The 27,303-nt window shown below is 39.9% G+C and overlaps 2 protein-coding genes across 3 annotated transcripts in view; both read left to right on the forward strand.

Annotated features, from left to right (window-relative positions):
* Positions 1-27,303, forward strand: part of LOC131310383 (uncharacterized) — a 156,241-nt gene that overhangs the window by 85,913 nt on the left and 43,025 nt on the right. Inside the window, exon 8 of the mRNA XM_058337369.1 lies at positions 22,698-22,953. Coding sequence (XP_058193352.1) covers positions 22,698-22,953 — 256 coding nt within the window. The remainder of the gene's footprint in view (positions 1-22,697; positions 22,954-27,303) is intronic.
* Positions 1,014-17,147, forward strand: LOC131310388 (small ribosomal subunit protein uS11). Of its 2 annotated transcripts, none has more exons than XM_058337377.1 (4): positions 1,014-1,084; positions 1,669-1,754; positions 2,061-2,190; positions 16,882-17,147. In XM_058337377.1, exons 1-4 carry the CDS (start codon positions 1,024-1,026, stop codon positions 16,947-16,949), a joined length of 345 nt encoding a protein of 114 aa, XP_058193360.1. In that variant the 5' UTR covers positions 1,014-1,023; the 3' UTR covers positions 16,950-17,147. The 2 variants fall into 2 exon arrangements, with proteins under 2 accessions (XP_058193360.1, XP_058193359.1); XM_058337376.1 differs by lacking the exon at positions 16,882-17,147 and adding an exon at positions 2,548-2,621 and having other exon boundaries at positions 1,015-1,084.

Genomic DNA, 27,303 nt, shown 5'->3' on the forward strand with positions numbered 1-27,303 from the left:
AATAAGCATATAACCAAGCAATGACTATCATGCCTCAAAATTCTAGCCTAATTAGAAACCGCCTAGAATTGGTTGATTAAACCAATAAAAATTACTCATAAGCACGTAGTAATTTCTTACCCCAAAGGAAAGCCACCATCTGTAGAGAAGCATCTGCAGAGAAGTAGGTCTCATACTCACCGATATTTACCCAGATATGCATGAACCTAAATCTACCTAGAAATGGAAGAACTCGTACAAATATTCGTATATTCTTCAGAGCAGATCTACTTTGAAGTATAATAACATGAAATCAATTTCACATCGGTAAATCCCCAATTTCACATCAACATTAGACCCTAATTTCTCGTGGTTCGATCAATGCGTAGAGCGGAAAACTGAAGTTGAGGAGGAGCACACAAAGAGAGAGAGAGAGAGAGAGAGAGAGAGAGAGAGAGAGACCTTGGCAGTAGGTGGGTTTGGCACCAGTGATTGCGAAGGGTTGAGGCTGGGGGAGGCGATTTTTTCGAAGGGGTGCGCCGGTGGTCATCGAAGGTGGTGGTGGACGCTACTGGTAGTGGAGGCGGTCGTCACTGCCAGTGCGTGGGTCGGTGGTGGCCGGCGATCATTCCTCCTCCTCTGTTCTCTCTCTCTCTCTCTCTCTCTCTCTCTCTCTCTCTCTCTTCGTCGAATCCTCCGTATGTACACTGGAGAGTAGGGAGACGCCGCCCTTTCAAGGGCTAGGGCTACGTGGCTGCGTTTGTTCCACTCATATGGTAAGGAGGCAAAATTGGCATCCGAATGGCCTGGGCAATTTGCAAATTGGCCGAAATTAAAGGGCAAATGTGTCCGAAATTGAAATTATGCCATGCCAAAAACTGGCTGTTTTTATATAACGGTTGGACATTCATCGTGAGTACAGTACCATTTTTTTACTATGTTTTAAAGTTTGTTGAGGGCTGTCTACTTATTATTGTTATGTTTATGTTTACTTATTACGGTGGTGTTTTAAAGTGCGTTGAGGGCCGTGTATTTATTACTGTTATGTGTATGTTACAGCATGTGACTGATTTGTCTGGAAGAGAAACGCTTGTTCGCATTACTGGTATGATGTAACGACTCTTGTTTCAATCCATTGTTTTCTAGAGAAGCTGTGCCTTGTGTGATAACTCTCAGTGTGGAAATCAAATTGCGGTTTTGTAAAATTTCGAGCCATAAATTTTTATGTGACAAATTTAATGATGGAAATTAATTTTTGTGTGAGAAATAAAATTGTATAACATATAGACACCTCATCTACAAACTCTAAAAACCACATGAGTTGGTCAGAATTATCAATATACTGCATGGTCTGGAGTTCAGACTACCCGATAATTCTGATGCCAACTTTCAATTGGCTGTTTTTTTTGGGGGGAGCGGGGTACAAATTTTCTCGAGTTCTGGACAGTGGGTCATATCCTGTTTAAGATACTATTGTAAAACAGTAAAGCAAATGTTGTTTAATACAGAAAACATACGATTTTGTTTGTGTTTTTCCTTTTGTATATTATATGTGAGCACCAGATTTTCAGCTGATGTACATCTTGCGATTAAACTTCAGCTCCAAGTCTTATATCGAAGTTACAATTCAATGGTTTTTGCTAATCCTCTCTTTAGCCATTGACATGTTTTCGTGCTTCTCCAATGCAGGTGGTATGAAAGTGAAGGCTGACAGGGATGAATCTTCACCCTACGCTGCCATGCTTGCAGCCCAAGATGTTACGCAACGATGCAAGGTCTTTGCGTTTTCCGTTCATTTTTTCTGCTAGACAAACATGATTGAGCATGCACATGACCCTTGGATAGAGTGGTTGAATAATGAAGTTTCTTCTTGAATGTAATAGCATAGCTGCATAAAGAACGGAGAGTAGTTCCCTCAACTCCTTTTTTACCAACTGGCATCTGTAGTGTTTTCCTTTTCATTGCTCTCTCTCTCTCTCTCTCCACACACTTTAAGCTTATATGCATGATTGAATGTATAATGTATTGATTATTACTTGAACTGACATCTATTGGACTCTACTAATCTATGATGAATGCAGGAGCTTGGCATAAATGCTCTTCATATTAAGCTCCGCGCTACAGGAGGTAACAAAACCAAGACACCTGGTCCAGGTGCCCAGTCTGCCCTCCGTGCTCTTGCTCGTTCAGGCATGAAAATTGGTCGCAATGGTATGAAGAAACCTCTCCTTTCAGCTTGTTTTTACTAGGCTTTTGTTTTTTTGTTTGTTGTACTTTTGCAATGGGTAACCAACTGGTTTCGGGTTGTTTAGCTTTACTGCCTTTATTTTTGCAACTTCTGATTTTACTAGGAGAATATCCCACTACAAATTTTGTTTGCTTGTGTTTTACTTCCCAAATTTCTTGGCCCTTTCGGTAGGTTACATATTATTGCTCCCAAAACCTGATAGATATTAGATATAATAGGACTTCATTCCATGTTCACTGCATAATGCTTAATGAAATTGTCAATTGTGTATGCAACTCTCTGGATGAATGGTTGCTAATTTATCATCTCCCTTGTTGCAGAGGATGTGACTCCTATTCCCACAGACAGTACTCGCAGAAAGGGTGGCAGAAGGGGGAGGCATCTGTGAGTGATGGTATATAGATGACGAAGTCCAAGCTCGGACGATGGGATTTTCCCATTTTCGCACTACAACACATATGGGTTTTTGTAGCATAATCTAATAGCGTTTATCCAAGAATGCTGTCATAGAGATCCAAATACTTGCTGTCTAGAAGTTAAGATAGCAGTCCGGTACTGTAGTAACACGGAAGACGTTTAATAGCGTTTTCATTTAACTCAATTATAGCGTACACCCACGATCTCATTTGGTGGGAAACAAAATCACTCGGTGGGAAATCCCCAAACCTCTGAAATTCCAATCGATGGGGGAAAAAATGGCGCCTTGTGTAGAAATTTGATAACTATTTCGGTGGAAGGAAGAGAAACAAAAAACAAGTTCTTTCTTTCTTACTAATCAAACTTTCTTTCTTTTATTTCTTTCCCCACTAACTTACAACCAGATAGTACTCTATTTATAGTGCTAAACAAGACTCTTAAAATTCGTATTAAAAACAGCTTTAAAACAGAACAGTAAATTCTGACCCTTCCTTGCTAAAACTGCCATAACTCTCTGTAGAAGACTCCAAACGCACCCCTTGGCCTTTCAGCTACAAAGCCTCTTGACCTTTTATTTTCCACTAACTTCTAAATTTAAAAACCCACTAAAGATAGCATTTAATGTTTATTCAACAAAACTCCCCCATAAACTTAAATGCTTCTACCATCCTTCATGCCAATCATCTTCTTGCATTTGTCGAGAAGTACTTTCGGTAGCGGTTTTGTGAAGATATCGGCAGCTTGATCCTGACTTGCCACATGTACCAATTCCACACTTCCTTCCTTCACATGATCTCGGATAAAGTGAAAACGAACGTCGATGTGTTTGCTTCTTTCATGGTTCACTGGATTCTTTGCCAACTCAATTGCTGATTTGTTGTCAACTTGAATCACGGTTGCACCTAGTTGCTTTAGCTCCATCTTGCTCAACAAATTTCTAAGCCATATCGCATGACATACAGACCAAGATGCCGCCACATATTCAGCTTCACACGTCGAGAGCGTCACGATCGGTTGCTTCTTTGAAAGCCAAGTAAACGCAGTATCTCCCATAAAGAACACATATCCCGCGGTACTTTTCCGATCGTCTATGTCTCCGCACCAATCGCTGTCGGAGTAGCCAACCAATTTGTAATCTTCTGCTTTTGAGTAGAACAACCCGAGTGACACCGTTCCTTGGATGTACCGTAGGATTCGTTTCAACGCCTTCCAATGTGAATGAACCGGCTCCTCCATGAACCGACTTACAATGCCAACACTTAATGAAAGATCCGGCCTTGTGCATGTGAGATAGCGAAGGCTTCCTATCAAACTCCGGTATCTACTCGCATCGACACGTTCTCCTCCATCGAACTTCGAGAGTTTTGCACCTGGTTCCATTGGTGTTGATACCGGGTTGCAATTTGTCATCTTGTACTTCTTCAAAATCTCTTTTGCATATGTCTCCTGTGATATAAAAATACCCGTCTCTGCTTGTCTAACCTCCAAACCAAGAAAAAACTTCATCAAGCCCAAATCTGTCATCTCAAATTCCCGTGTCATTGTGCCCTTAAACTCTTCTATCATCTCATCATTGTTACCCATAAAAATGAGATCATCGACATAAAGAGCAACAAATAACACGTTACCTCCATTCTTCTTTACATAAAGGGCATGCTCGTAGGGACATTGCTTGAACTCGTTCTCTTTGAAATATGAATCGATACGTGTATTCCATGCCCGCGGTGCTTGCTTCAACCTGTAAAGCGCCTTCTTCAATTTTAGCACCTTCTTCTCTTCTCCGACTTTCATGTACCCGGGTGGTTGTTCGATATAGACATCTTCTTCGAGCACACCATTCAAGAATGCCGACTTGACATCCATTTGAAATATCGGCCATTTGAATTGAGCAGCTTGTGAAATGAGTAATCGGATTGTCTCCATTCTTGCAACAGGAGCAAATACCTCGTCATAGTCGATTCCTGCCTTTTGCTTGTATCCCTTCGCAACAAGTCGCGCCTTGTACCGTTCTATCTCGCCTTGAGCATTCATCTTTTTCTTGAACACCCACTTCACACCAATAGGCTGACTTCCTTTCGGCAATTCTGCTAGCTCCCATGTGTTGTTGCGGTTAATCGCCTTAATCTCCTCGTTCATGGCAGTTTGCCACTTCTTGTCTCGCACTGCCTCTTCAAAACTGATATTTTCAGCATCTGCCAAAAGACATACAAGGTGTACCTCATTTGTCGAATCATACAAATCCTGCAAACTTCGCATTTTGGGTTGTCGTGGTTCATCTTCGTTATCGGTAGTTTCAGAGTTTGTTGGTATGCTTGTTGGTGCAACGACTGATGATTCTCCAACTTCGATGATTACCTCCGTCGAATTATTCCAGTCCCACTCGCTTGCTTCATTTACTCGCACATCACGACTCACCATCACCTTCTTGCTTATTGGGTCGAGTAGCTTGTACCCTTTTGTCTTCTCATCATACCCAATAAAAATATACCTTTTGCTTTTGTCTTCGAGCTTCGTTCTTCGTTGATCCGGTACGTGTGCATAAGCCACACTACCGAACACTTTGAGATGAGAAACTGTCGGCTTTTGTCCGCTCCATGCCTCTTGTGGTGTTTGATCATCTAACTTCACATGTGGACATCGATTTTGTACATAGATGGCACATTGCACGGCTTCTGCCCAGAATTCCTTCGGCATCTTCTTGCTCTTGAGCATTGATCGAACCATGTCGAGAATAGTCCGGTTCTTCCTCTCGGCCACACCGTTTTGTTGAGGAGAGTATGGTGCGGTTAGAAATCTCCTTATGCCTTGCTCCTCGCAATACTCCATAAAAGCCGTCGAGGTATACTCACCGCCTCTATCGGATCGTACGGCTTTGATGTGTCTGCCAGTTGCCTTCTCCACCATTACTTTGAACCTTTTGAACACCTCGAATGCCTCGGATTTTTCTTTCAAAAAATAAACCCAAGTTTTTCGTGAGAAATCATCGATAAAGGAAATGAAGTACCTTTTACCGCTGAAAGATTCGGGGGTGATTGGTCCACATATGTCGGTATGAATCAATTCGAGAATATATTTAGCTCGATATTCTGCCTTTTTCTGAAACGAGGTTCTCGCTTGCTTGCCAAGCACACATTCTTCACAAAATTTGCCCTCATAGTCCATGTCCGGCAGCCCGTGCACCATGTTCTTCTTTGCTAACTTTTTTAGACCACCATGATGTAAGTGACCAAAACGGAGATGCCACAGCAACGCCTTGTCTTCTACGTTGACTTGCAAACATTTTTCTCGCATTCTCAAATTCAGTTTGTACATCCGATTTCTTCCCATCTCGACTCGAGCAACCAGATGCCCTTGATTGTCTTTCAATTGTAGTACCCGGTTTTTCATGAATACCGAGTATCCCTTCTCCATGAGTTGACCCATGCTCAAAATATTGCTCTTAAGATCAGGTACATAATAAACATTCTCGATTGACCCTTCCGTACCACCTTTTTGTAAATAGTAAACCGTACCTTGGCCTTTTACTTGGATCTTTGACGCGTCTCCGAACGACACATGTCCATCTTCAACCTCTCGCATCTCCTTGAATAGGTGCTTGTGCCCGCACATGTGGTTACTAGCGCCGGTATCGAGATACCATATTGTGTCGTTATCGGAAACGGTATCTTTGTAGGCCATCAAGAGTACACCATCTTCTCTTGTCTCCTCTTCCGCGACTAGATTCGCGTTTTCTTCTACCTTTTTCTCGGAATAGCACTCCTTTGCATAGTGCCCATACTTACCGCAATTATAGCACTCGATATTTGATTTGCACTCTTTTGCGTAGTGCCCATGCTTGCCGCAGTTGTAGCATTCGACATTTGAATGATTTGACCGGCCGCCTCTCCCACGACCACGTCCTCTACCTCGACAATTTTGTTGGCTTGACTGCCCCTTCTTCTCGTCATATTCACCTCGACCGCGGCCTCCACCACCGCGACCATTGTTACGACCTCCACGGCCACGACCTCTACCTCGAAAGTTTTGAGAATAGAGTAACTTTTCGTCTTTGATTGACGCCTTGGTATGAAGTGCTTGCTCGAGTGTCTCCTCCTTCTTTTTCTTCTTACGTTGTTCATGTGCCTCGAGAGAACCGACAAGCTCGTCGACTGTGAGCGTCGCAAGGTCCTTTGACTCTTCTATCGCGCATACCACATTCTCAAAATTGTCGGTTAATGATCTCAAAATCTTCTCCACAACTCGCGCATCGGTTAACGCTTCGCCATTACGAATGAGTTGTTTCACCACGACTTGTACACGCGTGATGTAGTCAGATACAGTTTCCGACTCCTTCATCTTCATGCTCTCCAACTCGCCACGAAGAGTTTGGAGACGCACTTGTTTGACTCGGTCGGCACCTTTGAACACTTTTGCTAAAATGTCCCACGCTTCTTTTGAAGTAGTTGCACCGGCAATCTTCTCAAAGCCCGACTCGTCAACAGCTCGGAACAGGAAGTAGAGAGCGATCTTGTCTTTCATACGCGTTTCTTTTAACGCCTTTAGCTGATTCGCCGTCTGATTGGTGTTTGCAGCCGGCTCTTCATAACCGTCTTCAACTACCTCCCATGCATCTTGCGCACCGAGCAAGGCCTTCATTTGTATGCTCCAGTTCTCGTAGTTCGCCTTCGTTAGTCGTGGTAACGGCATTTGACCCGTCACATTCGCCATTGGCTCTGATACCAAACTGTAGAAATTTGATAACTATTTCGGTGGAAGGAAGAGAAACAAAAAACAAGTTCTTTCTTTCTTACTAATCAAACTTTCTTTCTTTTATTTCTTTCCCCACTAACTTACAACCGGATAGTACTCTATTTATAGTGCTAAACAAGACTCTTAAAATTCGTATTAAAAACAGCTTTAAAACAGAACAGTAAATTCTGACCCTTCCTTGCTAAAACTGCCATAACTCTCTGTAGAAGACTCCAAACGCACCCCTTGGCCTTTCAGCTACAAAGCCTCTTGACCTTTTATTTTCCACTAACTTCTAAATTTAAAAACCCACTAAAGATAGCATTTAATGTTTATTCAACACCTTGAACTTATCAATCTCATCCTCCAACAGCCTCACAAAAACGATCCCTTCCTTCATCACAACCACTACCGCCTCCTCCTCTCCACCTCCCCGCTGCCGTCGTCGGAGAATCTACACCATTTTTCCGACTTAGCATCGCCGTTTTTCTGGCTAGTTGCTCTGGTTTGAGAAAGGAGCACTAGATTTGGGGGTTTTTTCTTATCGGCACTGATTTGGGGTTGAAGAGGCGATAACGCACTTCGTGTTGGCTGAGGATGGTTCGATTACTGCTGTGCTAGGATTTCAGTCCAGATTTCGTTCTGTGTTCCACCCAAAGGTTTGGTCATTCTCCTCTAATTTTCCAAAAATCTGATCTAAATGGGTCTTTGTCTCCCACCAACTATCTGGCTTGATTTTTCATTTTGGTTCGGTTTCTCTGGGCTACTGTATATTATTTTTCATTTGTGTGTGCACGCGCGCAGAAACTGCTATTTTCCTTCTTCGAAATAAAAAAAACCCTGCTCAATTCCCCTTTAAAGTTTTCGAGTTCTCGTTGTGTACTGAGTTTTGTTGTTTTGTCTCAGGTTCATGGAAATATTTCATGCTTTCACATTATTTCCCCCCTCTATTTCCGTTAATGGTTCCAAACAAAAAAATTGCATACATGCGTACTCTATGGATCGATATTTTCTATCTGACACAATTGGTTTTTAAAGCCCCTATGTTACTTGTTTTTTCCTCCCTGGTTTTGTGTTTCTTTTTTCTTTTTCTTTTTTCTGGTTTTATGTTTCTTCTTTTGGATTCTTGATTTCTATACGTTAATTGTTTGAGTACTAGAAAATATGGTTGGGAAAGGAGGGTATGCAGAGGTGTACAGAGGAACAATAGAAGATGGGGAGGCAATAGCTGTGAAAAAGCTAACAAAAGAATCCACAGATGAGAGGAGTGTGTTGGTGAGAAGAGGTTATAATGAATTTAGGTGCTAAATGATATGGGTTGTAATCTCTACCCAAAATTTTTGGTGGTCCAACTAATTTTTGCTGTACATGCTTGATTCTACTTGAAAAGAGCATGACCCACTCAAATTCTTACTGCAAACAAGAGGATTAGGATGCGAATAGGCTCAAATAAGGTCCAACAGCCTTCAAATCAACTCAATAGGGATTGAGTTTCAGAAGCCAAGCTTCGAAAATATTGAAACCCTTGATTTCAAACTCAAATAGTTTGATTAATGCTCGAATAAGTTTGTATGATACTCTGTGGTAGTTTACAGACACATTGGAACAACGGCATGTAGGTACTTCCAATACTAGTAGAATCTTATTTTTTTCTATTATGTGTTGCATGACTCTATCTGCGTTCGTGCCTCCTAGTTGGGAACTAAACATGATACTTTCTAAACATGATAGTTCGGTTGCATCTACTTGCATTAACATTGTTTATTTTTGTTATACCATATATTTTGTTTCTGATCGAACCTCTATTTCCATACTAATTGCTGGAGAAGAATCAAGGCCATATTCGGGCATATTGCATTGGTTAAGACAGAGTCATTGATTGAAGAGTCCTCACCAAGTTTGACATGACTTTTTTTTTTTCAACTCTTGCAAGGCTAGGCTTTTAATCTTCATTAATTAGCATGTTATAATCATTTAAGTATTTGCACAAATTCTGCACTTAGAGGGTTTGGATTTACTTTGATATTAAGTCCTGAAACTTGCTGAAAATGTGTTCGTAAAGCTGAAACTGTATCTTATTTGCTTAAAATATGGCCTTGAGTGTTGGAATATGAGTTCATATTGCTGAAACCAAAGGTTGCAAAGCAGAATGATTTCTTGCAGAAGAGTGCATTTGTCCATGACATTTTGTAGAAGACATATGAAGAAACCTGTGAGAGCAAATTATTAAGAACGCCATGCTCAAGATTTTGAGAACGATGTAATTCTTGAAGGTTGTCCAATATCAGCTGGCACATCAATTACATTGAATGATGATCTATTGGAAAGTGCACATCATTATGTGTTATTCAATACAGCAATTGTGGAACCATAGTTAGAGTAAGTTTGATGGAACTTTAAATGCTGAATTTGTAGCTTAAGTGTGTGAATCACTTTCTATTTCTTCTTTTTTCCTATTTTAGGATATATCAAGAGGAGCTAAGGCAATCCAATCCAAGCCTTCATCTACAAAAAAATAAAAGTCTACTTTTGAGGAGACACGCCAAAAACTTTTCAAAGTGGTTGAAAGAACAGGTTTATGTTTATTTTTATTGAGGTGTATGAAGCAAAAAATATAAAGAAAGGTTATAATCTCGGCAAAGAAGTAAGCTTCAAGTAAAGAAAATCTGTGGAATGAGATGGTTGGCCTACCCTCTATACCTTGGGTTTCTATATGGGCGGCGAAGACAATCAAGTCGAACTAGGTCCATACCCTGTTAATATCAAGTGCTATCGTTTAGGGAACAAAATTGGGTCTGCATTCCCCATCGCAGAAAGCTAATGCAAACTGAACTGAAACTCATAGTTTTTGTTTACCTAAGGTGTCTCATGGCTCCAAAAGAGACTAATATATATGTTGCAGGCTGAGAATGTATGACAACAGTTTGTGATTCCAGTCAGTCTATCAAGATTTGTACTTACCCAGCTTTCTTATAAAATGCAGAAACTTTCTGTTAAAGTTATGTTTAAAGATTGTACTTAACTTTTGGGATTAGATTGTGGCTTGTTTGTTAGAGCCTGTGTTAACTAAGGCATTCAAGTTTCCTTTGTTGCTTAGAATAGATATCTCCAAATTGGTTATGATATACTTTCCTGACAGAAACCAGTTGATGCAATCATACTCATACAGTCAAATCCTTTTATCTAAGTTTTGCCTTATTGACATACCTTATTGTACTAGTGCTCTTTATGTGCTTCATAAGGTAATGCTTCTCCAAAATGTAAGACCTACATTTGGTTTGAGGTGGTTTTTCCCTCCATTTAGGCATATTGCATAAATGGATATCTCTAGTTCTCTACTATTAAGTTATTGTTATGTTGTGTTCCATAGTTCCCAGATAGGTAGTTTTGCACTTTCAACTAAGTTACAATAAATTCAAGAGGATGAGGATAACCATAAGTTCCACACGTTTCCTTTGTTGTTAGCATTTGTCTTCGTCTTCACTTTCATAAATCTAAGCGTGGTCCATGAAGGAAAAATGTTTTTCCTAATACTAGTAAGATGTTGCCAATTACTTTCCAGTTGTCTAGTCCCATGTTCTTGTGACTATGATGCTTTTTCGCTGAGCCGAATTTACGTTTCATTGATCCAGGTTCAAGGTTATATTGGGGTACTTGCAGCTTGACAACCAGCTCCCTTTGACACCAATGCCTGTGTTGTTGGCACCTAAACAGACCATTGATATGCACCATCCTGTTTTCAAGATGACTATAACAATTCGCAATGAGAACCCTGATGGTGTCCAGGTCTATCCATATGTGTACATATGGGTAATGTTTCTTAATAGCATTTCCACAGCTGAAATTTTACCATGTGGCATGTGAAAGGATGATATTTTATATACTCGATTATTTTGTTTTGATAGGTAACGGATAAGTGTTGGAGGCTTAGCATTCATGAGCCAAGTATCTGAGCTTTTGTGGTTTTCTATAACCACCTTCAACTAGATCAGCTTCCGTAAAATTCTAGTATCATGCAAGTTGATCCAGAGATACGTATAGAGTAAGAATTCTTTTATTGCTTGTTTGTACGCGGCTGACGTTGAAATGTTTTGTTTACTTTTTCTGTTAGATGATTCTCCTATAAAGTCTCTTAATCACATTATTTATGTGAAACTTGTCACCTGTCTAGGATGTCTGTCGCCACTAAGAGTGTCTTGGCAATTGCTTTTTTTTATTGCTGTCCCTAACTTGTCACCTCTGAGGAATGTGTAGTGCTGTATTTTAATATGTGGAGTCTTTTGATATCAGCTGAAAGTGATATAATTTCTCAGAAATGGTTCTTTTATGGGGAAACATGAATTGCTATGCTTGATATATGCTATATCCACTCCATATTTTGAATACTAAAATATTGTTTGAATTTTATGAGTTGTGGTCTGGATATAGTGTATGCTATTGATGGATGGATAATTACATGCCAAGTTTTGTGTTTATTGTTGTTGGAGCTTGTCCTCCATGGATAAGATGGTCCCCTAAACTATAATATGATCCTTGTGGCTTCACTCATTGCCATTTGTTTTTGACTTTTGAGTGGGAATCTTTAGCATAGTATCAAAGCTTACTCTAGCTTGGCCCTTTGTTTCAATTAGCAGTGATTTGCTAGGATTCCCCTTGCTTGTGGCATAGGTGCACCTTGTTATCCTTCTGGTGTGTCATATCTTTTTCCGGTCAATCATGCGTATAAGGGTCACACGTACGGGGAGTGTTGGAGCTTGTCCCAACATCAATATTACAGTGCCTCCGAAACTAATGTAAGGCCCTTTGGGGCCTCTCAAATACTTGCCATTTGGCTATGCAAGCTAATTAAAAACAGGACTTCCCATAGACATTGTCCTTTTATTTCATTCTTCTTTTCTATTTTCGTCATTTTGGTGTCACTCTCCCTGAGGCAAGCTGTCTGAACTCATGGATTAGGAGGGTAATCATAACTCCTCTCTTCTCATATATTCTGGTTTTCCTTTTCACTAGTGGCTTGTCCTATGGCACTTTTCAGCCTGTATTCACTGGTCCTTTGAAGCTGGTTATAAAGGATGATCCTAATATCTTGGATATGAGGCTGGATGATATTGCAAAACAACAATTAATTGTGGGGTATTTGAACCTTTTTTGGTATTTGAACCTTCCTCTCTCTATTTACCTACCTCTTTCCCCTCTACCAGCTTCCCCCTTTTATTCTTTTTTCCCCCTTCCTTTGTGTGTACCAAAACTTCCCTTTAAACCTCTTTTGTTGTTCCCCTCTATATCCCAAGATGGGAGAGAATTCCTCACCCCTTTTCCTTCTTTATTGTACAACCCGACTTGTCCAATAAATCTAAAAACATGACACTTGTCCATAACTAGTTCCTTTGCCTTTTGTTTCTTATATTTTCTTGTCTCTTCCCGGAAAACAAGAGCACACATGCACCAGCTCACGTGCTCACATCTCTACAAAATTGACACCTATTCTTTCCCGTGCAAGCTAGTATATTTGCATCCTAAATTGTCTTCACATGTAGCATTTTCCTTACTTTGTCGTTTTCTTTTCCCTTCACAAAAGATCCAAAATGCATGGTTTCTGAGGAAACCCATTAAGATCTAAATGCACAAGCACACATATACGCACGTGCACACACCTGTTTCTTTTTCCTTTGAAGTGGCAATGTCTTCATCAACTTGAACATACATGCAAGCCAGAACCCCTACTCAATTCTCTCTTTCACTTTTGCTAATGAGGAATGTTGATTTCCAGAGTTGTTCGGAATGTGGAATAATAGTGTCAACAGTTGTGCAGGTATGGAGGAATTGCCTGGACAATTTTGCAAACCCCATATCCATATGGCACCCACGTGCTCCAGACGGTTATGTTTCTCCGGGATGCATAGCTGTGCCCAGTTTTGAAGAGCCAGATTTTGATTTAGTGTACTGTGTGGCTGAATCAATTGCTGAGGAGACAGTATTTGAAGACCAAAAGATTTGGTCAGCACCAAATTCATATTCATGGGCATGTCACGTTTATCAGGTGAAAAGTGATGCTCTGCACTTTGTTGCATTGAGATTGCCTAGAGAAGAATCCGGTTGGAGGCCGATTAAAGTTCTTGATGAGCCCGAGCCCACAATACAACGATCAGAAGATTCATGATCAGTAATTTGATAGCCTTTCAGCTTTTGAACTGGGGGTGGTTGTGGTTGGTTTGTACATGCAAGTATTGTTTCGGGAAAAGGGTTTTACTTATTAAGGTTCACGGCACTACCCGGATCTAAAAAAACATAGACGGCTTGTTTGCGAAAGCTTTTACATTTGTAAAAGCTTGTAGGGGAAAACAGAATTACGTTAGTTATTTTTCAATGAGTCCAATTAGTCAGACACTTTTATGTAGTTTTTGTTGGAAAATTGTTTCCCAAGCTAATATAATGAATCTTTATTCAATGGTTGAATTGTTTATTCAATATTGACATTTGGATATAATTGGTGTTGAATAGAATAAATCATTTTTGTTTCTTAAATGAAATTACCATGATCTTATTTGAAAATGCTAATATATTGGTATTTATAGAATTTTTTTAAAAATGCAAATTTTTTGGCTAATATAGCGTTCCTAAAATGCTGTAAAAACTTTGCATTCTATAGCGTTTTTAAATCGCTGTAGAAAAATTACATTCTATAGCGTTCTTAAAACGCTGTCTAAAGTCTACATTCTATAGCCTTTAAAAAACGCTGTCTTAAGTCTAAGACTTTTAATAGCATCGGCAAGTATAGCGTTTGGAAAAACGCTGTATATATCATTTAATAGCGTTTTCCAAACGCTATAAAATGCGATTTTTCTTGTAGTGTCGGTCCCTAGCTTTTGATTTGGGAAGGAGAAGAAAGGCTGATCCTTCACTTGATCGATGATTCGGTAGATGGGAATGGTGAAGACGGTTTTCTCGGCGTTGAAATCACTTGGCTTCGGTCCCATTTTCTGCGACTGCTTGATGGTATTGACCTGTTTCTTCGGTATTGGGACAGGTGTGGGAACCGGTGTGGATACCGAGGTGGTTAATGTCTTCGAACTCGTAGATTTCCCGATGCCTCTCTCCGCCTTGGACTCGATGAGCTGACACCAACCCTCAATACGAGTCATAAGGTCCTTCATAGAGTTTGGCTTATGGCGAGCGAGGTCGTCATAGACTTGCTCGTCCTGGGAGGTGAGACCGAGCTTGAATCCTCGGGCTGAGATGACGCCATCGCAACCCTCTATCTCATTGAATAGTTCCCAGTAACGGCTGGCGTACTGCCGGAGCGTTTCGTCGTTCCTCTTGCGGAGGGCCAAGAGGGAATCGATCTCCTTCTCGTGCTTATTGTTTGTTACGAACCGGGCCATGAAGGCATCACAGAGGGAATCGAACGAGGAAATTGACCGAGCCGGGAGTTGATTAAACCAGGTGAGGCCCAGGTTGTCGAGGCTTGCAGGAAACACTTTGCACAAGAAGGCATCGTCCGAGGGTTCATTCCGAAGAAACAAAGACATGACAAGCTTGTACTGAACCAAATGAGTGTACGCCTCGGTCTTGCCGTCGTATTTGGCAAACTTGGGTTGGGTGAATCCCTTGGGGGGGGGGGGGGGGGTAACCGAGTCGATTTCTCTTGTAAAGGGAGAGGTCGTGAGTCGTGTAAGTCGCGCGTCGCGATGAGGTCGGATCGAACGGTCGGGGCCGTCTGGACACTCAGTCGCTGTACGCTTTTTGGGGACAAGTTTGTCCAATCGTTCATATTCTTTTCTTTTTGGAGCAACAGTAACCGACTTCTTAGGAGAGCGTTCTCGGTGGTGATGGCGGTAGCTGTCCCAAACGGAAGGCTCGAGGCGCTCAGTGACCGGGCTTCTGCTGTGTGCGCCGTCGGGGTGCGAGACGATGGGACTTCTGGTTCGGGGGCCCTTCAGGTGCTCGCGGTATCCCCTAGTCTGGAACTTCACAAGGTCATCTCCTCTGGCCGCCCTTGTGAGGCTAGGGGTAGATTCCCGGCCTGTCTTGCCCACTCGGACCGAGTGGGTGGAAGAGGCAAAGACGCTCTCAGCACCGAGCCTTTCGAAAGCCGATGGTCTCCTTCAAAGCTGCATAGGGGAATGGGAACGATCCCTATGCGATGTGTCCTTCGTGGCTCGAGCGTCTGCCGGTCTTGGTGGCTCGAGACGATCCTTGACTGAGGGGTGGGATCTGTGCTCCAGCAGGTGATCGACTTCACGACTGTGAGCGGGGGTGTGACGGTCCTTCCTTCCGCCGCGACTCTCGGAGGAATGACATGGGGAGATTTGGAGGAGGTGCTTGATCTCCGCCAACTCGTCTCGGACGTGTCTGTCGCGGTCCATCACGGTTGTGAGATCGTCGATTTTCCGTTCAAGATGGCGGATGTAGGAGTGGAGCTCGGAGGATGGGCCTGCGTCTGGAATTGACGCTTCGGCACCAACTCCGACGGATACATGGGTCTTTCCAAGGGCGGTGGCTCCGCCGGAAGCCAGGCTGTGGTCCATGAGGGAACCGAGCCCGTGGGCGGTACCACCATGATGCGCGTCGTCGATCTCAACCATGTTTGATTCAGGAACGCTGAACGGAGCAGAAAGGGGGAAGTGGATGTTGAAAGAATGGCTAGGTCCCCAGCAGGGTCGCCAACTGTAGGGGTTCGATTTGATGGGACCTTGACCTGAGTTAGTATTTCTCCTCCGCTGGTCCGTCTTCCTGCTCTTGGACCTGTAACAAGCCACTAGGGCTGGAATAGCCCAGTGACCTTCCGACGATCAAGTCAGATCTCAAGGGTGGATATAGATCTAGGGTTAGGGAAAGATAGCATACCTCTCGTAATGAGCATCCCTTCATCTTTATAGACCTAGGGTTCCTTGGCCTTCAAACTAGTGCGTGGGGCGTACGCTCGGTAACCGCCTCGGGTGACGTCATTCATGACGCGGGAGGAGGACGGCCACGGAGCACGTCCTGATCTAAATCATTGCTGCTGACACGTGTTTATGGGGGGACCAAGCTGGTTTAGTCACCAGACCCGGAGCACTTCCGAGAGCTCTGAAGCTGAAGCACACTTCCGAGCTATGCACCGAGCGTTATACTGAACACAAGGTCAAATCCGCTATCACTCAGCAACCTACGAACCGAAACTCACAAGGCATAGATTATGTAGACCTCGGACCTTTACCGACACAACAACCGAGGCCACCACAGGTAACCAAGTGGTTTCGGGTTGTTTAGCTTTATTGCCTTCATTTTTGGAACTCCTGATTTTACTAGGGGAATATCCCACTACAAATTTTGTTTGCTTGTGTTTTACTTCCCAAATTTCTTGGCCCTTTCGGTAGGTTACATATTATTGCTCCCAAAACCTGATAGATATTAGATATAATAGGACTTCATTCCATGTTCACTGCATAATGCTTAATGAAATTGTCAATTTGTGTATGCAACTCTCTGGATGAATGGTTGCTAATTTATCATCTCCCTTGTTGCAGAGGATGTGACTCCTATTCCCACAGACAGTACTCGCAGAAAGGGTGGCAGAAGGGGGAGGCGTCTGTGAGTGGCATTATCATGTTCAATCATGTCTTGCATTATGTTCTAGCATGTCTGCAGTTTTGTCTGGGATATTTGGTTCCCTTGCTGCCTTTATTTCTTGTTGGTTTTTGAAGAATCTCGTAGGTTTGGATATGTTTTAAACATGTCATGATTCAGAACGTAAGAATTTGAAAGAGAACAATAGAACTTCTGGCCTTTCTTATTATGCTTTGCTGTCTTATTTTTATCCTGCATCAACAATGTCTTTTCTGGTGATGCATGAATAATTTGTTGTCGGAAATTATTGTCTGTCCCTCGGGAAATTAGGGGCAATCCTAGGTTTTGTTGTCTAATCTATTTGGAGTCTCACTATAGTTGTCTCTCTTGAGGTTTCTTGGATGCGTTAAGGTTATTGATACTCGGCTGGATTTACTGGAGCGAAGGGTAGAATGCTAACGTGCTAGGTTGTCACCTACCCTTTTACCAATCATATGCCAATCCTAAGTCATTTTAATTCTTGTAACCCCACCCATTTGAAAGGGTTGCTTGCGTATCCGATTCAACTGGTCCAAAATGGTATTAGGAGTAAGCTCAATATCGGAATCAAGTCAATGTGTTAGGAATTTTTAGCTTCGGCGCGAACGCTTCGAGTTGCCTACGTATCCAAATTCAACTTGGAATCAAGTCAATGTAGTTTCACATATTTTGTTGCTCTGAATTTTGTTTAATCAATCAAAGTTGTCGAACTGATTATTCAATTAGTTTCAAACGATGGGAATAACATATATTCTCAAGCCTTGCCTCTTTTGATCATGTGAATTCTATTTAGCTTAGCATTTTTAGTCGACTAGTTGGCCGTGAAATGGACCTTTTGAAGATTTGAATAATTTGTTTTGAATTGCTCTGATCACAGCTTAAGCTTTCTGACTTTGCAGCAAGTTCAAATGTGTCAAAATATCTAATTTTTTTGCTGATCTAAATTTAGAGTCACGGAATGACAGAATCAAAAGCTTCCAATTTAGAATGAGGAAAATGATTTCTAAGACCACTTTTAGAATTATACAAGACTTGAGCATCTATAGTGGAATAAGCAAAACCAAAATGTTGCCAATGTTAACAATATTTACTCAAAAAAGTGCTCACATTGGAATAACCAAACTTAGCAACTAATCAAATTTTGGCTTTTGAATAATCAAAACTAGCAACTTTTTGTCAATAATCAAATTTTATCTCTCAATCAAGTACATCAACATTACACAAAAACCTTCTCTCTCTCTCTCAACAATGTTTTCAAAGTAAAAAAATTGTAATTTTCAGATTTTTTTTCAGAAACATTTTTTTTACAAAAAACAATTTTTCAAAACTTTTAAAAACTGTAAGTAAATAAAGTGTGTTTTTTAAAAAACTGTTTTTTTTTTTTTTTTTATAGAAAACTGTTTTTTACACAAAATCTGATTTTTAAAAACTATATTTATAGTTTTTGAAATTTCAAAACTATTTGTCTAAATACAATTCTTTCAAAATTTCTCAAAATTGTATCTACAGTTTTTAATTAGGAGTACTTTTTTTAAAGCCTTTAGCAAAAAAAAAAATACAGCAGATTGCCATCGAAGACAATTCAAATCATTTTTGGGGTTGCTGAACCAATTTTTTTTAACGAGAACCGCTCACCAGCCCTTTTTTATGCCGCCTCACGGCAATGAAAATTTTACTTTGCACCGCCTCACAGTAATAGAATTTCAATTTTGTGCCACCCTGTGGCGATGGAATTTTAACTTTTCACCGCACTGTAGCAATGAAATTTTAACTTTGTAATGGAACTGTAACTTTTCGCCACCCCGCGGCAATGAGTTTTTAACTTTGTGCCGCCCCGAGGCAATGGAATTTTAACTTTGCGCCACCTTATGGTAATGGGATTTTTAACTTTGTGCTGCCCTGCAGCAATGAAATTTTAACTTTGCGCCGCCCTGTGGAGGTGGAATTTCAACTTTTTGGGTCACCCATTTGCATTTTTATGTTTGAAAATATGGTCCAAACCATTTTGAAATATAGACAGGGTTAAGCACTAAAATATTTGGACCCCTTTGTATTTGGAGACCCATGTGATTTTGATACGTAAGGGAAACATTATTTGATGTCCGATTTCCACATCAATGTATCATAATCAAAGAGTCTATACTACGTGGCAAGGAGATAGGGTAACATAGGATATGCAAGTCTAGTGGCCAAAACTTTACGGTATAATTTTATCTTATATAGCTTGTTTTTGGGTGTCTAAATCCCAATGACGTTCATCTTGAATCTAAATCACATGATTGTTTCCAATTTAGTCAACTATTGGACAAGTCAAATGGCTCTAATCTAAGTCATGACTTCATGGATCTTTGAGGCAAAGGATAGGGTAGGTGATCAAAGTTATGGGTTGGCCTGTCATTAGGTGCCATTATTTAGTGAATTCTATCATTTTTGACATTAGAGCAAGTCCACTTGGTGTCAAAATATTGTTTACACTTGCTCAAAGCATCCACTTAGCATTTGACAACGCTCAAAATGTACTAGCTTACTTAACAAATAGTCAGTGGCGGCTCCAAGAATTTAAAATAGGGTGTTCAACATTTATCTTAACTCTACCAGTTGATCTATTAACCAATGATACATGTATAAATAGTGCGGCAGAAAAACATAACATCTATTCTAAAAAAATTAACTACCAAGCGAAATGAGAACTTAAAAATAGATACTATTTTTTTAACAAATATTTTTTTTGAAAGTAGTTGTATTGCGTAGTAGACAGTGTTTTGAGAATGGAGGGGGTAAAATTTTACAGTTGTTCTATATGAGTTCATATTTTGTGCCAACATTGAACCATTTTAATCTACTAAAAATCTTTTGAAAGAAATTATAGCGAGTATGTTGGGACTGACCTTCTCGAAATTGTCGTTCTTTATGATGACATGATGAGATTTCCTATCGCAGTCTTAAATTCGAAGAATATTATTCAAGTTAATGGGGTTTGCAATGTAGTTGAATTTTTTTTAAAGCTTTGTTTGTAATTCTAAAAGCTAACTAGACCAAAAAAAAAAAAAAAAACATAATACTTTTACGCCTATAAATTCTTCATTTTCTCTTTCTTTTTTCAATGTTTTAATAATGATTAGAAGCTTTATTTGAGGTAATGTGTTATGTGTTCAAATTATCTAGATTAATGGGCTATAATTGAGTTGTGATTGAGTGTTCAATTAGTTTTGAGTTGGGTGTTCAATTTTTTTGGGTTAGATGTTCAAGACTATTAGAATTGGGTGTTCAATGATATTTAAGTTGGGTGTTCAAAAAAAAATTAACACAACATTTTTACATATATTCTAAGTAAAAAAAATTGTTTGGGTGTTCAATTGACCATGCAATGCCCTGCATAGAGCCGCCTCTGCAAATAGTCCGAAGAAAAATGGTTTACGCAATCTTTAACCCCTAGTGGTTTAATCAAGCCGTTCACCAACGAATAACCAATTAAATATGGAGTCAAGTCTCGTATGAACCCAAAAAACACGTGTACAATGACCAAGACTCAAACCATTAACCAATTAGACTTGTTCAATTGCCCCAAACGATATCACCTCCACGCGGTTAGGCATCACAAGTATCCCTGTTGCCTTCCGGTTACAAGCAACAACAATAGTCTTCCCCAACATTTCACAGAGAGACAGAGACAGAGAGAGAGAGAGAGAGAGAGAGAGATGGAGATTTGGCAACAACAATAGTCTTCCCCAACATTTCAGAGAGAGAGAGAGAGAGAGATGGAGATTTGGCATGTGGTCGTTGTAGCAGTGGTGACTGTGATTGTCGAGGATGTTATGCATCGCATCTTTGATGCTTTATGGGGTTTTGTGTCAAGGAAATTGGGGAGATTGCGACTTGGCCATCAAAAGAAGCCACAGGCAGCTCCTGTTCTCTTCCATCAAGAGCGAGCGGTAAACATGAAATTACGTATTATAAGTATCTTTCTTGCTTTCTTTGACTACGTTTACGTTTTTAGTTTTAGGGAGTTCCGAAACAGTCTTTCCACATCCTATTATATCGTGAACTTACCACTCTGAGTTGGTTGAACTTACACTGATAGGCGGGGCACGCCTTAGGCCATTAAGGCCATGGTCTAGGGCCTCCACTTTAGGCAGGGCGGGCTTTATACTTTTCGCGGGGTCTTAAGAGTACTCAGATTTTGAAGCTCTTAACTCATTGATATCTATTGATCTGTGAAACAATTTTGATTTTCTTTACAAAAAAATATTTCATTGAAAAGATTGCAAGCAGTAATCAGTAGTTAATTGTTGGGATTCGTTTTATTCTAGAGAGATAGCTATGGCCTATGAGCCACAGAGATGACTTCTCAAGTGGAAATATTTGTAAACTTTCAATTGGTTACCTAGCTAAGACGATGAGATAATTGAAAAAACATAAAATCTTAAATAAAAGCTGAAAAAAGTTCAGATGATGAAAAAGAAAAAGAAAAAAATCAACGTTTTCCATATCCATCGAACTCACCAAATCCACATCTTTTTTGTTAGGACTGTGGCTCATATGTTGAGTCTGAAGAGATACTAAAGAGTTCTAGAAATATACACATGCGTATTTTTGGGATACAAGCCAAATAAAACTAGAGTATATATAAATACTTTATGTTGTAAATCCTGTTTGATTGATAATAAAACAACAGCCGCTTCTATTCTGAGTGTTGATTTCTTTGCTGTTCATATATTCACATGTGTTCGGTCCTACATTTTTTTGACAGACAAACTCTCCATATCCACATCCAAAACCCAATTCCTACTGAGCCCATTTTCTTAGTGAATTGATTTTGTCACTCATCTTTTTGTTAATGCCACTCCCCTTTTGTTAATTCCTCTAATCCAAAGCCTAAAAGTCTAATTACTCTCCTTTTCATTCAACTCCTCTGTTTTACTACCTTATATCTCATGCCTCTGTTTTCTACAGAATCCAAGCGTAAAGAAACTATTCCCCAATGGAAAAGGCGTGCGCCTCCGCGGCAACCACAACAAGTACCTCTCCGCCAAAGAAGACGAAATATCGGTAACCCAAGATGAGAGCGGCTCTTCCAAAAACGTCTGCTGGACCGTCGAAGTCTCTTCCGGGTCAGAAAACAAAATCCGTCTCAAGAGCTGCTATGGCAAGTACCTCACTGCCTCCAACATGCGCTTCATCCTCGGCTTGACCGGACGCAAAGTCCTCCAGATGGCCGGCTGCCTCGACTCGTCGGAGGAGTGGGAGCCGATACTGGAAGGGTAAACTTAACTCTCAGCACTCCTAATTACAGTGTTACATCTATCTAATCACCAATGATCTCCGCTCACACAATGGGTGGTTTGACTTAAATAGAATTTTTTTTTTTTTGACTTTGTTAGTTTCACGGCAAAATTTTGTGAATTATTGTTTGTCTCAACAACACTAAAAAAAACAAAAAACAAAAACTGCAATCAAAATTTTCAAATAGTTGACGAAAGACAAATATAATACAAAAGGACATACTTTTTGAACTATATTTGAGATAAATTTATTTCGAGATAAATTTCTTGTAGAGAACCCTTCCATGAAAGGGACGAGGGGAGACCCGATTTAATCAAATATAAAGTTCCACTAGCTTAACTACTCTCCAAATAAACTCACCGGTACTTGCAACTCATATTAGCAAATCTGAAAAGACAAAATCGAAATATAACTCTCAAAATGCTAAATAATTCAAGTTTATTATTTACAGTAGGAATCGGGTGAAGCTCAGGACGCGGGACGGAAACTTTTTGCGAGCCAATGGCGGCATTCCGCCATGGCTGGATTCGGTCACCCATGATGTTCCTTGGGTATTACAGGATTTGGTCCTTTGGAATATTGATGAGGTTGACATTGTGTCGGAACAGTCGCCGCTACCTAAACCGGGTATTCAGTTCAAATCGTCGGAGTCCGGGTCGAGCTCGGAGTTGAATCATCGGCGCAAGTCCTCCAGTTCTGTCAGACAAGAGGTCAGTATGTTAGTACTAAATTCTGTGATGAATTAGAAGGGTTTTATTTGGAAAAGAAATAAGACATCAAATGTGTGAATTTCTTAATTAATTCACTCTCCCTAAAATTTTCCAAGATCCGAGACATTACAAAAATTCTCCATACCTCTCCTTTACTCCATACATCTCTCCAATCTCCATAAAACTAACTTTTTGAGCCGAGATGTTAAAAAAAAGATTTCCAAGATCCGAGATAGGATGGGCAAGTAGTCACATTCGCTCTACTGAACAAAACAAGATTGTCCACGAAAAATAAGTGGGAGAGAGGATTATCCCTAGCCAAATGGACCGGTTTCTGCCCTACATTCTATCGAAATCGCATGGGGTACGTATTCCATATGCTGATACACAAGATAAAAATGTAGGTGGAAAGCGGATCGTCTTGTCTAATGCCCCGAGATGGGTAGAAAAAATGCCCAAGGAAGACTTGGATTTTGCTCTCCTCAATTCACTTTCTGTATTTCTTTTCTCTAACTGAAGTTGTCCTTCGTATTTTTTTTTTCTTCCTCCGCCAAATTCCCCCTTGAATGGTGTAGCTCTATCTATTTTATAGAGCGTGGATATGAGGCAGTTTTGCCCACGTTGGTTAATAGAAAATTTCTTCCTACTAATGCACCTTGGCCAATTGGATATCTCTCTAATAAATATTTCTCCTGGTCAACTAAACACGCTTTTGTCTCTTTCTCTTCTCTTCTCAAAATTTTTTTTTTTGGAAACTGATTTTCGCGCTCCAATTTTTGCGTGAAGTTACTAGTAATTTCATGAACAAGTCAGTAAAAATTGGAGCGCGAATATCAATTTTCTTTTTTTTTTTTTCCTTTTTGTTAATTCTCTCTCTCTCTCTCTCTCTCTCTCTCTCTCTCTCTCTCTCTCTCTCTCTCTCTCTCTCTCTCTCTCTCTCTTCCGGCGATGGAGACTATTTGCGTGATGGTAATTAGATGGCAAAGTCCAACCAATTGACGCTAACTTAGTGGGCCAGGACTCTTGCATCTCTCTAAGAGGTCAGAAATTCGAGTCTTCCTACCGACGTGTGAGTGTTCTTCCCTTAGAAGGTTTTTTGTTCTTTTTTTGTTTCTACCCTATAATGCGCTAATTTCTTGTATTGGTTGAGTTAGTTTGTATTATGTACATATTTGATGTAAAATGATATCTTCTATCGATTTAAATTTTTTTTGGCAAAGTCCAAGGTCAAAATTAGAAACTCCTAATCTCTCTCCCCCCTCTCTCTCTCTCTCCGAAGACAGCGAGAAATTGTTCGAGTGATGGTATATAGAAGACGAAGTCCAAGGACAAAATTAGAAACTACTACACACTCTCTCTCTCTCTCTCTCTCTCTCTCTCTCTCTCTCTCATTTTTTATTTTGATAATTTTTCTATTTTTTTTTATAAACCCCAGTATTGATCCTATTTTTAATTGTTGTTATAATTAATACATAGTCATCAAGTGTGGTCACCGTAACAATATTACTCTTACACGATAACCTCCCCTGATGTAGGGCTTAAGGAGTTTTTTTTTTGTGTCAAACAGTAAGATCATAAAAGAAGTTGCCCAGAAAAATACCACTAGAAAAATAATAGGTAGTAGTAATTTTTATTATGGGTTAGTATATACAGTTTTTTTTATTATCTTGGATTGTATATACATTGACTTCCGTTAAAAATAAAACTACAATGTCTTGATTCTCTTGAACCCTCGAAACACTAATTTATAATCAATCTTTTGCCAATCACTAACATTTACACACATTTATATTTATATGGAGAGCCGCACACACAACACCTATAGTGTGTGTGAGACCAACAAACTATGTGAGTGTGTACGTAAACTGTTTGTGTGCGTGTTTGTGGTTGTAGAATTTTTTATTTATAGTACAGTCCATTCATTAGTTCAAACACAACTTAACTCTAACCTAATTCATTGTATGATTACGGGTGTTTTGACCTAATAATGTTTGTGAATTGTTTTCTGTCTTTGTTAATTAAATTTTTTTTTGCCTTTGTTAATTTTGCATATATATATATATATATATATATATATATATATATATATATATATATATATATATATATATTGATTATTCATTTGTCTAGAAGAAAAAGAATCTAAAAGAGAGATAAACGAGAGGTCAATGAAATAATTGATTATTTAGGTGTGTCGAAAGAGATTTATATTATCGTATCAATAATGAGATAATTATGAGTATTTATATTATCGTATCAATAATGAGATAATTATGAGTACTGTTACCCAAATTATGCAACCTAGGGGGGGTGAATAGGATTGCTAGTAATAATCACCGATAAAAATTTATCTCTAACAATATATGCAAACAATAAGTATGCAATCAAATAGAATGAGAGAAAAAGAGATTGAACCCGTTTATAGTGGTTCGGTCCGGATTTGTCCACGGTCCGGCCTACTCCACTTCTCCTCAAGCAATTACTTGAAGGTTCCACTAATCTTTAAAAGATTACAACTTGTAAGTCTTGCGGGTGCTTACAAGAACCGAATGCCTCTAGCTTTCCCGAGGAGCTAGCACAACCGCAAGAGTTTTCTCCGAAAAATCTCTCAAAAACAAACACCCAAAATCTGCCAGATTTTGGTCTTCTAAGGTTTACAAGTGATCTCTCTCAATCACTCACTTAGGGTTACAAGATGTGAAGAATGATGAGAAGATGAAAGCTCACAATAACAATAAATTTTTCTCACAACAATAAATATGACAGTGTAAGAGAATGAGTGTACGTACTGTTCTTGGATCTGGGAGAGAAAAGAGCAATTTGTTTATTTGCTTGGAAAGTGTAAGAGCTTTTGTTGTGATCAATCAATAATAAAAGACCGGTGCTTTAAGACCCCTGTTCTGCTCTTTAGCCGTTGTGCTCAAATCCTACTATTGGAGTTTAATTTGAGCCGTTGGATTTAGATCTGGATCGGCACAGCTGGGCGAAATTTGCTTTGGCCGGTCGTCCGGGTGGTCGACCAGGCGGTCGTCCGGTGCCCTCCGGTAGACACACTCCTCTGGTCTGACAGCCGGTTCGTCAACCGGTAGCTCATAAAATCATCTAAATAAATCCATTAAGGCATGTATTGAGCTCAATAAAGTCTTTGTAAATAAATCATGAATTCAAGAGACTTTATGCTATTTTTCAAGGTCACGAAAATATTTAGTCCGTGAAAGGACTTTTCGACAATTTTGTATTTGCCGAATAAAAATATCATTGAATTAATCATCAAAATAATTAATAGAAATACATATAATTTTTCCACAAATTATAATGCATACATTTTTCAACAATCTCCCCCTTTTTGATGATGACACAAAATGATAGTTTTTATGCAAGTAAAATTTATGCCAATCTCCTCCTTAATACATGCTCCCCCTAAAAAAGAGCTTTTAAGGAATACGAGGGGTGTTACCGAGAATGATTATCACATAGGTGATCCCTGCAAGCTTAGTGACATGAAATTCATATCGGCGAAGTATATAAGAGACAATTAAGCACTAAGCCATGAAGTTCATACAAACTTAGTGTAACAGACTTAATTAATCAGAGTTAGCAATGCGAAAGCTTGAATAAGTCTCAACCATAGGTTCGACGATCAAGATTAAAACCGATGCAGCTCATAATCAGAGATCAAACTACTTAAAGAGTAAGTTCAAACTTAGAAAGTACGACTAAGGAGCCAAGTACGAGTTAAAGCATAAATAACATAAAACCAAGACTTTTTCTCCCCCTTGACATCATCAATAAAGGCTAAAGTGGAAAGGTAGGAAAGTTACTGCGGTGGCGAGGGTGGGTGATAGGGTGGGTAAGGCACGAAAGCAGGGTACTGCTGATGGTAATGGCTGAAGTAGTGCTGCTGAGCTTGAACAATGTGATCCATTCTATGCTCCACTCTATCAAAACAACTATTCTGAGCAATGGCGAACTGTTGGAATTCTACCAACATTTGATTTTGTGAGGCTTGCAAAGCATCAAACCTAGAGAACATTTGCTAAGAAAAATCTCCTCCAACTGGTGGTTGTGTCAAATGCTTTCCCTGCTGTCCTGTAATGTCCTCTTGTCTTTGCTCAACATTGGCTTGAGGATTACCTACCTCATCATCACCAATATGCCCCCTAGTGAACATATAATCTTTAATAGGCCCGGGGTCATTTTTCTCAGACTGCTCTCCCTTAATCCTTACTTTGGCACTCAAAAACAGTTTAGTGAGCAAAGCACCATAAGGTAAAGCCTTATTATTATCCTGAAGAACAGAGGCCATCTCTCTGAGTACCAAATAACTCAGGTTCAGATAGTTGCGCGTCT

Source organism: Rhododendron vialii, chromosome 12a (genome assembly GCF_030253575.1).
Source record: "Rhododendron vialii isolate Sample 1 chromosome 12a, ASM3025357v1".
In the NCBI taxonomy this organism is placed as follows: Eukaryota; Viridiplantae; Streptophyta; class Magnoliopsida; order Ericales; family Ericaceae; genus Rhododendron; species Rhododendron vialii.